Genomic DNA, 12760 nt, shown 5'->3' on the forward strand with positions numbered 1-12760 from the left:
TTTCGGGTGCTCCTGTGGCTGGAGCCCGGGGGAGGGGGAAAAAAGAATCCATCCCTTTAAACGCAGATTAGCAGCTCTCTCCCATGCTCGCCTTCCTTAAAAAGAGAACTTGTCAAGGTTTACATCAATAATAGATAATGGTGCGTCGGGTGGCAGGTTCCAGCCGGAGGCTGTTTTGATATTTTCCAGAGAATTTGTCAGCAATCCCGAAGTCAAGGAAGAGTGGGGGCTGGGGGACGGGGGCAGAGGGAGCGCCTTCATTAATTTTCCTTCATTTGCATCCTTGCCGTTAAATAATGTATTGATCCCACTCCTTGTCTGCAGCCCTCCCTCCTCCCTGAGCCGCTGGGGTCCACCCCTCCTTGAGAGATGAGCTTGTGGCGCCTTTGACCGCCGGGGGAGGGTGGGGGCAGGGCCGGGGTATCTCAGCCCCGCTAGGCATGTCTCCAGGATCCTCATGGACGGGGAGCTCCCTGCCATCTAGTATTTATTTAGTCCCACCAGGCACAGGTCCTGAACTAAGCGGTTTCCAGGGACAGCGCTGGGAAAGTTGTAATAGCCTTATTACAAGCCTTATTACAATAGCCAAATTACAACAGGTCGGGGCTGTTACTAAACTCATTTCACAGATGAGGAAAGTGAGGCTCAGACAGGTCAAGCGTCTTCCCCGGATCCCACAGCCAGGGCCTGTGGAGCTGAGATCTGAACCCAGGTCTGTCCGGCTCTAAAGCCAGGGCTCTTAACCTCTAGACCTGCAAACCTCACGCCTGCTTGGGAGGCTTCCCAAGGCAAGTGGGGAGGCGGCCTTCCCTCAAACGGGTTGGGGGGGGGGCTGGGAGGATGCTGGAANGGAGGCTGAGACCAAGGGGCGGACAGTCTGCGTCACCCCAAGTGCAGAACTGGCATTAGCGTGGGGAAGTCCTAGGGGGGCAGATTTGGGCTCTGTCCCAGGAAGGAGTCCCCAGTCCTGGAGCCACCTGAAGATGGAGGGACACTGCCTCGTGAGCAGCAAGCACCTGTCACCGGGGTGTTTTGGAGAAGGATGTCACTGCCAGGGTCACCTGGTGCCAGTGTTAATACCTGAAAGACACCAGTTGACCTCTACCCCAATCAGGGACTGACTGACTAAACCAGGATGTGGCCGCACGATGGAGTAACGGCCGGGAGAAACGATGGCGGGGGTGTTTTTATTGATGCACAAAGATCTGCACACTTCTTGTTGTGTGAACAGCGCTGGGCCTGACGTAGGGTGGCACTCGGCCCGATTTACATAAAATCGTACCCACGAGGGCATATATGAACGCATGCGCAGAAGGCTCGGATGCAGCTGCCTCACCCCAAGTTGGTGCGGGGTGCTGGGATTTGGGGTGATTTTTCTCCCTTCTTCATATTTTCCTAATTTCTTCGGAACATGTATGTCTGGTAAACAGGTCTGCGTGTAGAGAGGGCTTTGTAGGGTGCACAGGAGGGAGAAGACAAGTGTCACCAGGGTCTCTGCCAGGAGCATCTGGGGTCACATCCGGCATTGCGTCCCTATGCTCCTCATGACTGGAGTCACCCTAAGCAACTCGGTGCCTCAGCTTCCGCATTCTCTCTGTCATCGAGGAACACAGTCCAGTGGGGACTCTCCTTCGCTCTTTACCAAGTCCGCGTCAAGCATCACTTCTGTGCTGGGCCCTTGAGAGGGACCTGAGATATAAACAGAGATGTTGAGTGACTTACTCCAGGTCACACAGCTTTGAGTACGGGCCAGCGCCTGGCCACCAACCCCGGTCCCAGGCTTTGTGGACCGGTCACACTATCTTGCTTCTGTCCCACTCCCAGTCTGAGGTGACCGACCAGGTGTGCCTGGGGCCAGGGCACGGGTTGAGGGCCTGGTAAAGAGACGATGGCCTTCAGTTTGCTGTTCCCACTGGGAAAGAGAGATGAGCTTCCCCACCTTCTGGTCAGACTGCCTGCTTCTATCCGCAGTGATTTTCACACTTGGCACTTGGCCATCTGCTTTTGCAAAGTCCTCATTTCTTCCTTTTTCCTACAGCCAGCGGGGGTGGGTGGGGTTCTGTAATCTCTAATCTGCTTTTATTTTGAAATGTAAATTGCTTCTTAAAAGTGTAAATAATTGACTTTTAATAAAAAGTATGTCCTTCTAATTTTTTGTACTACAATGTTTTTTTCCTCAGTTTTATTGAGATATAATTAGTACGTAACATTGTGCAAGTTTAAGGTCTACAACCTGTTGACCTGATTAGCTTCTTTTTTTAAATTTTTTTTTTATTAAATTTTATTTATTTCTAGGAGAGAGAGAGAGACACAGCGTGAGCAGGGGAGGGTCAGAGAGAGAGGNGACTGAGCCCCCCAGGCGTTTATGATTCACTCTCTTAGCAACTTCTAGGTATATAACAGCATCATTAACTATGGTCACCATACTATACATTGGACTCTCCAGCATTTATTCATCTTCTAAGTGAAGCGTGTGCCCTTTGACCAACATCTCCCCCCTTGTTCCTCTCCTCTGTGGCTGACGTCTCTCGGTGGCCCCCCACCTGGTATTGGGGATTCACAAGGAGTCTCGTTTTCAAATTAAGCCTAGGGCTGTTTGGTCTGGGCTGAAAATTCCCTTTTCAAAAAACAACTTTTTAAATTTATTTTAAGTAATCTCTACACCCAACATGGGGTTTGAACTCACGACCCCGAGTTCAAGGTCTCATGCTCTTCTCTCTCTCTTTTTTTTTTAAGTTTATTTTTATTTATTTTGAGAGAGAGATAGAGAGCAAGTGGGGGAGGAGCAGAGAGAGAGGGAGACGGACTCCCAAGCAGGCTTTGCATTGTCAGCACAGAGCCCAATGAGAGGCCTGAACTCACGACGTGAGCCGAAATAAGAGTTGGATGCTTAACTGACTGAGCCACCCAGGTCCCCCTCGCATGCNGGCGCCCCTAGCATGCTCTTCTGACTGAGCCAGCCAGGCACCCCTGAACTGAAAGTGCCCTTTGAGCCGAGAAGGCTGCTGGGAGCTGCCTTGGGTGGGTGGGGGGGGATGGGAATTACTCGGTCTTCGTTCGGCTGGGAGACCCCCTCACATGACCCCAGGGTACACACGGGGCTACCTCGCTGGCCAGTTCCCCTCAAGCACCCAGCTAAGTGCTCTGCATGCAAAACTTCACCAGGTCCCCCTGACATTCCTCTGAAGCAGGCACTAATATTATCCCATTGCACAGATGAGTAAACCAAGGCTGGAGAGAAGAAATGATTTGTTCAAGGTCACATAGCAATGCCAGAAATCCTGCCCAGCTCTGTCCCGATCAGAGCCTGACCTTGAAACCCCTGTGCAGTCTGTAGTCTCTCAAAACAGGAGTGGAGCACCCACTGGGAGAGGAAGCCAGGCCAGGAAGAGGAGGGGGTGGAGGGTGTCTGGGAGGGGCAGGCTCGGGGTGGGGGTGGGGCCTCTGGCGGGGGCTGCGGGCCTCTCAGCCTGTGGGGACCCGTGCCTACCCCTTCCCGGGAGCTCTGGAGGTTCAGAGAGAGTTAGTGATGCAGATGCACTAGAAATTGAGTTTATGGATCTAAATGGGTTTAATGGAGATCGATGTAAGTCGGGGGTGGAAGTGAGGTTTGTGGACACAAACCTGGGCCTAAACCGTAGCTACGATCATAAATAAAGACTCAGTGGTCATTTCCTCATTTGTTCGGCAAATGTCTGTGGATCCCCCAGAGGCATCCGGGGCGGTGCTGGGCTCAGGGGGCACATTGGTAGGAAGGGCCCGCAGGAGCGTCCCCGCGGGCTGGGGGTGCCGAGCGGCTGGACAGGGGATTGTACCACAGCAGGTGCTGGACAGAGATCCCGACTCTGAGCAGAAAGGTGGTCCGGGCTCAGCGGGAGTGAGCGAGGTGGACACGGGGGAGGGGTCCTGGCAGGGGAGGGCCCAGGGGGTCTTTACACACATGTGCACACACAGATACATATATACACATGTAATTGAGGTATATTCAAGGTAGTGCCCAGATCTTACATATTCACTTCAATATGTTTAACACATGCACACAACTGCCACCTAGAATATGCTAGGAACTGTTTCAAACATGCCTTCCAGCCAATCACCCTCTTCTGCTGTTCTGACTTTTAAACACATAGATCGCTTGGGGTGCCTGGGTGGCTCAGTCAGTTAAGTGTCTGACTTCAGCTCGGGTCATGATCTCACTTCTCTTGAGTTCAAGCCTCATGCTGGGCTCTGTGCTGACAGCTCAGAGCCTGGGTTCTGCTTCGGATTCTGTGTGTGTGTCTCTCTCTCTGTCCCTCCCCCACTTGCACTCTGTCTCTCTCTTTCTCAAAAATGAATAAATATTAAAAAAATGTTAAACACATAGATCGTTTTTGCCTGTTGTAGGATTTCATTTCAACCAACCACGAGCACTCACTGAGCCCATCTCTAGAATCCTCCGTGGTGCTATGTGAGCTAGCATGTCACCCCTTTTCATGGCTGGGCAGCACCCTGCCCCGCAAGAAATGGACCACAATTTGCTTAGACATTCACCTACCGCTGGCTATCTGGGGTGTTTCCTTTTCTGCCCCTATAAAGAAAGCTGCTATGGAGATTCACAAAAGCAAGCCTTTCTGTGAACATGTGATTTCATTTCGCTTGGGTAAAGACCCAGGAGTGGAATTACAGGGCCACAGGGCAGGGGGATGCTGAACCTTCTAGAAAACAGCCAGTCAGTCCTCCAAGGAGCTTTCCATCTTACACTCTCTCGAGAACTTATACAAGTTCAGTTGCTCCGCGTCCCTGCCAGCATTTGGTGTTGTCAGCCTTTGGGATTTTAGCCACCCCAGTGGGTGCTGAACAGAGTCCTAAAGCGTGGCTTGGAGTGGTCCGAGAGAGGGGCTGGAATGAGGGCATTCCGGGCATGGAGGCGGGAAATACAGGATGCAGAGTATGTGGGTGGTCGGGAGGGGGGTCTGCGCCCAGGGGGACCGTGCGTCCTGCCCGTCCACAGACTGTGACCTGCAGGGCACCTTATGTGCCACCCTTCCCTCCCTCACCCCCCTCACAATGTGGAGGACCTCATGCAGCCCAGTGGTTTGGGCTCGTTCAGCTTATTTTACTTGGTCCTTGACATGGGAGGCAGGCGGGGCAGAGATAGGAGCCCCGGTTAGAGAAGGGGCCCGGACGGTGGGCTCTGGAGCCCCCACTCCGGCGTCTCTTGCTCGGTGTGGGGCTGCCCTCCTTCTAATGTGCTTGAGCTCTTCGCATCCTGCACTGTCCTGGGCTCCTTGGGAGACAGGAGAGGTGAGACTCAGGGCCTCGCTGTCAAAGGGCTCACAGCCTAGGCAGCCCTTCGGGGAGTGAGAAATGTTTCGGAGGGCCCAGAATGTTTGAGAACGTACTACACGCTCCTGGGCACCAGGACTCTGGGGAGAGCAATTCATATCTCTGCTCTCATGGTGCCAAGGAGCTGAAACACAGGATATGGACAAAAAACGAGAACCAGAGCTGGTGATGACGGTAACCACAGCTTCCATTTACCGCCTGCCTCCTACATCCCAGGACAGAGCGGGAACCCCAGCTGGGTCCGTTCGGTATGGCTGTATGATCAGGGCTGCGGTATTGCCACTCAGTGCCTTGGCTGCCTCTTCTGCAGAATGGGGGTGACCTCGACCCCCAACTTGGGGCCGATGAGAGGATTTGGTGAAATAATGTACACAGTCGGCTGGGGCTCTCCCAGCCCCTCCCTTGCAGCGCTGGCTGGGGCCACCAAGCCAAGTGACAGGCAGCGGCGGCTGTTTCTCCCGCCTCACTGAGACATGCACTGGGACCCGAACTCGGAGGTGTCACAGATGCCCGAGGAGGCGGGTTCCGTGTTCGGCATTGGGGCCCGTGGGACCCTCCGGAGACCGAGGCTGCACCTGGCTGAGGGGTTCCACAGGGCACAGGGGTGGGGGAGGAGGGGAGGGCTCCTGAGCTCTACAGGTCCAGGAGCAGGGCACTATATACATGGGGACGCCAGTGCGTCACCCTGGGTGAGTCCGTGAGTCCATGCGGGCACCTTAGCACAGAACCTGGCCCAGAGGGAGCGCACGGGGACCGGGACGTTTGTTACCCTCACCATTGCCTCCTGACTGGAAGGGTGACCAGCTTGTCCAAGGCCAGTCTCGGGCTGAAGCCACATTCAGGAAACCACAGTGCTGCGGGCTGAACTGCCCCCCCCCCCATGTACATTCCAGTCATAACTCCCAAGAACTTGGGATGTGGTCCTATTTGGAAATAGACGCTTTAGTTCATAAGAGGTCATGCTGGACCAGTGTGGGCTAAATCCAGTGACTGGTGTCCTTTTTTTTTTTTTTTTAATTTATTGGGTGTGAGAGAGAGAGAGAAAGAGAGAGACAGAGAAAGAGCACAAAGGGGGAGGAGCAGAGAGAGAGAGAGGGAGAAAGAGAATCCCAAGCAGGCTCTGCCCTGTCAGCACAGAGCTCAATGTAGGGCTCGAACCCACGAACCGTGAGATTATGACCTGAGCTGAACGCAGCCGCTCAACCAACTGAGCCACTCAGGTGCCCCAGCAGTGACTGTTGTCCTTATACAAAGAAGAAAAGACACTCAGGAACACACAGGAGAAGACCCATGGGGCAGAGGTCAAGGTTGGAGTGATGTGTCCACAGGCCACAGTGTCTCCAGCCGCCAGAAACCAAGAGGGAGGCCCAGATCAGAATGTCCTTCAAAAGCTCCTGGACTGACCAACCCTGCTCACACCTTGATTTTGGACTCTGGCCCACTGGGCTGAGAGTCATTTTCTGTTGTGTCAAGCCACCCCATTTGTGGTACTTTGTTACGGCAGCCCTAGGACCCCAGCAAGGTAAGCCAGGGAACCCTCTATCCCCTGTGCCTGATGCCTGTCCCCCAGACCCCAATATCCCATCCCCACGTCTCCTTCAAGACTTTGCTAGAATCTCAACATGAGACCTTTTCTAGCTGTTGTCTTCAACACCATCACACCCTACACTCCTGACCCCCAGCCCTGCTTTATTCTTCTCTCTGGGGTGAATCACCTTCCACCATTCTCTGATTGACTTATTGATGCCTTTCTCCCCAACCAGAAGTGAGCCCTGTGAGATGGGGTTGTGTCCCCAGCACCTGGTACAGAGGAGTTCCCATCCGTGTTTGATGGATGGATGGATAGATGGGTGGATGAATGAGTGAATGGATGGATGGGTGGATGGATGGGTGGATGCGTGGATGTGTGGATGGATAGATGGATGGATGGATGGATGGATGGATGGATGGATGGATGGATGGATGGGTGGATGGGTGGATGGATGAGTGGATGGATGGATGGATGGATGGATGGAAGGATGGATGGGTGGGTGGATGGATGGGTGGGTGGATGAATGGGTGGATGGGTGGGTGGATGGATGGTGAATGGGTGGGTGGGTGGGTGGATGGATGGGTGGATGGGTGGATGCTTGCACTCTGCAGCAATTTGGTGACCCTTGTGAGGCTCAGCTGTCCATGTTTCTGCAAAGCAAACCTGCCCCAGAAGGCATGAGTGTGTGAGCTGGATTTGGGGTGACAGCTCCCCTCTCCACAATGGAGCATAGAAATATTTTTGCTTCAATCGATCCTGGTTCCGCTCTCCCCCGTGTAGGTGATTAGCACACGGTTTGGTTGGCCTCGCAGAGCCCTGAGCTAAGTGAGGGGAGGGCAAGCTTGCTCATTATTTCCCGATCCACCGGGATCCAACCAAAACACAGGAAAGGTGGCCATCTCTGCAGGGAGAGGCAGGGAGGCTGCGGGGATGCCAGGGGGCATCGGTGAAGCTGCAAGTCCCAGCTGTGGGTCCCAGTCATGGCTCTCCTACCTTCTCCCTGCACAGCCTCCGCTCTCTGCGAGTCAGGGGCTGGTTGCCCTGTGCCCAGCCAGCACAGCCCAGGCAGGGCTGCTGTTGCATAAACCCAGGGGTGCCCTTCACCTTGGGGTCTTTGTAGACAGCGTCCCTTGGACTTGTGCCCCTTGGCAGCTCTGGTCTCTGGACCTACCCAAAATTCAAACACTCTGGCCACCATGCACAGACTTGCCAGCCCTCCTCACCTGATGAGCCTGGGACACAAATGCTTCTCACCCAATGGAAACTTCCAGGTCCTTGGAAGGTCAGTCAGAAAGTTACCCCTCCTTCATGTCCATGTCCGTGTCCACACATCTCCCTTCACTTCCCATGTATACCATCGTGATGGCGGCTATCAAAGCAAAACTTGGCGGGGTACTCACTGCATGGTGAACACTCAGCCATGGTCCTACATGAGCCACCTCACTTTATTCTTACAACAATGCACTGGGTGGGTGCTATTATTACCCCCACTTTACAGATGACAAAACTGTGGTGGAGCGATTTGCCTGAGGTCACGAGCCTGTAAGTGGCAGAAGCAAACCGCAAACCCAGGCCTTTCTGACCCAGACCCTCTGTTCCATCGTGCTAAGGTTCACAGTGACATCACCTGCTAGGTGGGTCCCGTGGCAGGTGTGCGGTGACCATGTGTGTCTGTCTTGAACCTCCTGAGCGGCTCCCCCCAACGCAGAGCGCAGGGTGGCTCTGAACTCAGTGGTTCTCCAGCTGGGGGCCCAGCTCACCCCTCACCCCCATCCTGGCCTGCTCACTTGTAGCCTCTCTCTTTACCTAGCATAGGGCCTGGAATGCAGGCAACACCCAATAAATGTTGGCTCGACTCAATCCAGTGTGAGGCACAAGCTCAGAAGTGGGGATGGCAGCGAAGCCCCCTCCCCCTCCCCCAGGACCAGACTCAGGCGAATCTCTCCCCGTCCCTTCTGGCCTCCATGTCTGGGTTCCATTTCCATCTGTCTGCTCGCTGAACCCCAGCTGTGCACCCAGGGCTCTAGCTGCACACGGAGTGTCTCCCCGGCACACATCCCGCCACACGCGCTACAGCCTTTGCTTCGTGACTGGGAGAGAAGAGAGGAGCCTCTATGAAGCTGGGGAAAGGGGGTGTCAGAGAATGATGAGGGCGTAGGGCGGTGCCCCTTGGTGCCTCCGAGGGAGGGCAGTGAGAGGTGAGCAGGTGGCCTTTGGTGCAGGCTACACCCTAGCCATGCGGCTGTGGGAGCCCTGGGCAACGGGAGACCCGGAAGCCCCCAGGGCAGCCCCCTTGCTGCTCTCCCAGGACAGGCTGCAAGACTGAGGGGTCTCGGGCAGGTCTGTGGGCGGGGGAAGTAGCTAAGCAGGAGCCGGGACGGCGGACGGGGAGCGGCGCAAGTTGCCACGTGGCAGCCACAGCTAACAGGTTAGAACACATGTGGTGCTCACTTCAGCGTCTCAGCGGAGACCGGGGTGCCGGGGGTGGGGGGGCTGGCGTCCTGACACTGAGCAGAGGGAGGGGTAGAGAGACGTGGAGAGTGAGGGGGAAAGTCGCCGACACAGAGGCACGTCTGGCTAATGAGTGGAGAGACAGAATCACAGGTGAAGGGGCAGAGAGGGAAGAAAGGCAGAGATGAAGCATGTCGGAAGCACCAAGTTAATGGAACTACTAAGTGGTTCATATTTCCCAGCTAATGAGGACCCTCCTGCGGGGGGCGGGGGGTTCGGGACAAGAAAGCACCATGGCTTGAATGACTCAGGGCACTGGAGCTAATGAAGTCAGCAGAGACTCGGAATTCCTTGGGCACATCTGATGCGGCTCCGTGGCAATGCTATTGTAGTTCAGTCTGAGGATGACCAAAGGAGAGAAGATCTCCTGTTAACACGAAGAGTGTGGGGGACAGGAATTTGGAGGGGGGGTCCGGATCTCGGGGTGGGGGTTGTCCAACATGGACAAAGGACCCAAGATGGACAAAGGACCCTTCTCTCAGCAGGAAGTCCAAATTCCTCTGGGGCTTCCGCTGCCCACTTCTCCGGACACATCTGGCATTGCCCCCTCTGTCCCCTCTCGGCCCTTCCCCGGGTCCCCCTTCCCGGCTCGGGGCTTTTTGCACCTGCTCGTCCTTTCGCCAGGAATGCACTCTGCTGCCAACACCCATACACCCTTCAAGCCTCCATTCAAATGTCACTTCCTCACGGGACTGTCCTTGACTGCCCAGATCAGGACAGAGACTCGGGTATCATCTTCGTTTCCTCAGGCTTCCATAACCAACTGCCACAAACTGGGTACTTTAAAGCAACAGAAGTTTCTTCTCTCCCAGTTCTGGAGGCCAGCAGTCCGAAATCAAGACGTTGGCAGGCTTGAATCCCACTACAGACTCTGAGAGACAATCTGTCCTGAGCCCCTCTCCCAGCTTCGGATGGCATCTACTGATCCCATCCCTCCAGCCTCTGCCTCTTTCCTCATATCACACCTTCTCTGTGTGTGCGTCTCTCTCTCCTTTCTAGTCTCATCAGGACACTAATCTTGGATTTAGGGCCCACCCTGGTCCTGGATGATCTCACCCCAACATCCCTACCCTAACGACATCTGCAAAGCGCCTTTAATCTTGGATTTAGGGCCCACCCTGGTCCTGGATGATCTCACCCCAACATCCCTACCCTAACGACATCTGCAAAGCGCCTTATGCCTAATAAGGTTGCATTCTGAGGTTCTAGGGGGACATAAATTGGGGGGAATCCTATTCAACCCACAGCTCATCTGTAGAGAATTCATCATAATTGGACATGATCAGTTATTGGTGTGGTTATCTGTCAGATGTCTGTTTTTGGTTAGACTTTCAGGTCTATGAGAGCAAGGACAGGATCAGGCTATCTCTGCTGCCTCCACAGTGTCCCAGCCAGAGCAGGTACGCTATAGCTATTTGCAGAATGAATGATGGGGCTGGTAGGCTCTTAGAAAGGAGGCAGGAGAGGGCACACCCAGGGGCACCCCCGCTACGTCTTTCTGTCCCACAGTGAGGGGGTGGGAAGACACAGGTGGTGTGCCATTGATGCAGGGGGTGCCAAGGACAGAGAATCACCAGCCAGAGTCCCCAGAGGTTGGCCACTCCCATGTGTTTAGCCATCAGAGATTTCCTCTTGGTATCTTCAAGGAACTTCAGTTTTCCTTGAAATCTTTTCACCTTGCTTAATTATCTTCCAGCCTCATAGCAAGAAGAGAAGACACAAAAGATTAGGGAAGGTCAAGAGGACCTTGCGTCGGGACTGTGAGCCTATTTTTTTTTTAATGTTTTATTTATTTCTAGGAGAGAGAGAGAGAGAGAGACAGCGTGAGCAGGGGAGGGTCAGAGAGAGAGGGAGTCACAGACTGAAACAGGCTCCAGGCTCTGAGCTGGCAGTCAGCACAGAGCCCGACGCGGCGCTCGAACCCACGAACCGTGAGATCATGACCTAAGCGAAAGTCAGATGCTTAACCGACTAAGCCACCCAGGCGCCCCAGCGACTGTGAGTTTAGAGAGGCAAGGAAGGGGGGATTCCCTCCAAGGCCGAGGGAGTCTGGTCAAGGCAATAAAAAGTGTCGTTCCCTTAGAGGGACAGAATGTTAGAGTGGCTGAGAGGGTGAGCTCTGAACTCCCACGGGCCTGGGTTGGAAACCCAGATCACCACCTGCTGACTCAGGGACCTTGGACGAGTCCCCTACCCTCCCTGGGCCTCATTCTCCTTTCTGTGATATCAGAATAATAGTGTCCACTTCCACAACGTCCCATCAGGGTTTATTGAGAGCATAGCACTGTCTCAGTAAGTGCTGGTGGTCTTTCATGGAAGAGGTTAAAGGAGATGGGGGGAACTCAGGAAGCTAGAAATAGGTCCAGAATCCCTCATTCTGAGCGCCTTTGCAAGTCCACGAAGGCAGGACCACGCCTGTCCCGGCACTGTTATACCAGTCCCGGCCCACAGAGGGCCTCCATAAATACAGAATGATTGAAAAGAAGGTTGACTGAATGCATGAATGAATGCCAACAATCCTTTTCTCCAGCTGCAGAGGCCGATAGGTGATTTCTCATTCATGCATGTCTCCCTCAGCCTGGCTTTTCCTGATTTCCTGGTGTTCTCCACACACACACACACCCGCCCCCAAGCCTCCAGACTCTCTTTCGACCATTGATAGTTACAGAATTCTTTCCAGCCTTGATTGCTGCGATGGAATAGCCTCCCTACCCCCAAACCCTACAACCTTCCTCACCCCTTCCCACCTCTGGTGACGCCACCAAGCTTCATGATTAATTTCCCTCCAGAAACGTTCTGATGGAGCCACACGCTCATGCCAGGCAGCCTCCCAGATCAAGGATTATTTCACAGAACTGCTTTTCTCTTTGTGACCTGCGTTCATTAGCTGCTGCAAGGGTCATGCAGTCTGGCTGGTTCAGTGGGGCCACCTCTGAGCAGACAGTTGGCCCTGGAGGGAAAGCTCTCCCCAGCCCGCCCACAGAGGAGAAGTTTGCTGCTGGCCAAAGCCGGTGGCCTGGAATCTTTGGGAGGAAGTGGACACCTGGTAGGGGAAGGGGTATTCTCAATGGAAAAAAACTAAGGTGAGCCATATAATCTTTCTGATATTCAGCCGTCTGTTGACTCATAAGAATGGCATTTCCACCCAATAGGACCATCTAAAGTTGCTCCTATAGCAAGAGGGAGGGAAAGGAGGAAGGAGCAGAACTTTGGAGTCAGAAACTGGTGTCTAGTCTGCTCTGCTACTTGTCAGCTGCATGGCATGGGAAGTGTGGCTCCAACTCTCTGGGCGCACTTGTCAAGTGTAGATAATCAAGGCGCCACCTTGCAGGGAGGGCATATGGTTTCTCTGCAACTGTGTACATCACTGCCTACCTCAGTGGCTAGTGTAGT

At 54.1% G+C, this 12760-nt stretch overlaps 1 protein-coding gene across 1 annotated transcript in view; it reads right to left on the minus strand.

The window, feature by feature from the left end:
• Positions 1–1168: 1168 nt before the first annotated feature.
• MED27 (mediator complex subunit 27) overlaps positions 1169–12760 on the minus strand; it is a 256683-nt gene continuing 245091 nt past the window's right edge. The window contains exon 7 of the mRNA XM_077768415.1: positions 1169–1689. Coding sequence (XP_077624541.1) covers positions 1660–1689 — 30 coding nt within the window. The 3' untranslated portion in view covers positions 1169–1659. The remainder of the gene's footprint in view (positions 1690–12760) is intronic.

This window comes from Crocuta crocuta, unplaced genomic scaffold (genome assembly GCF_008692635.1).
Source record: "Crocuta crocuta isolate KB4526 unplaced genomic scaffold, BGI_CrCroc_1.0 scaffold35, whole genome shotgun sequence".
In the NCBI taxonomy this organism is placed as follows: domain Eukaryota; kingdom Metazoa; phylum Chordata; class Mammalia; order Carnivora; family Hyaenidae; genus Crocuta; species Crocuta crocuta.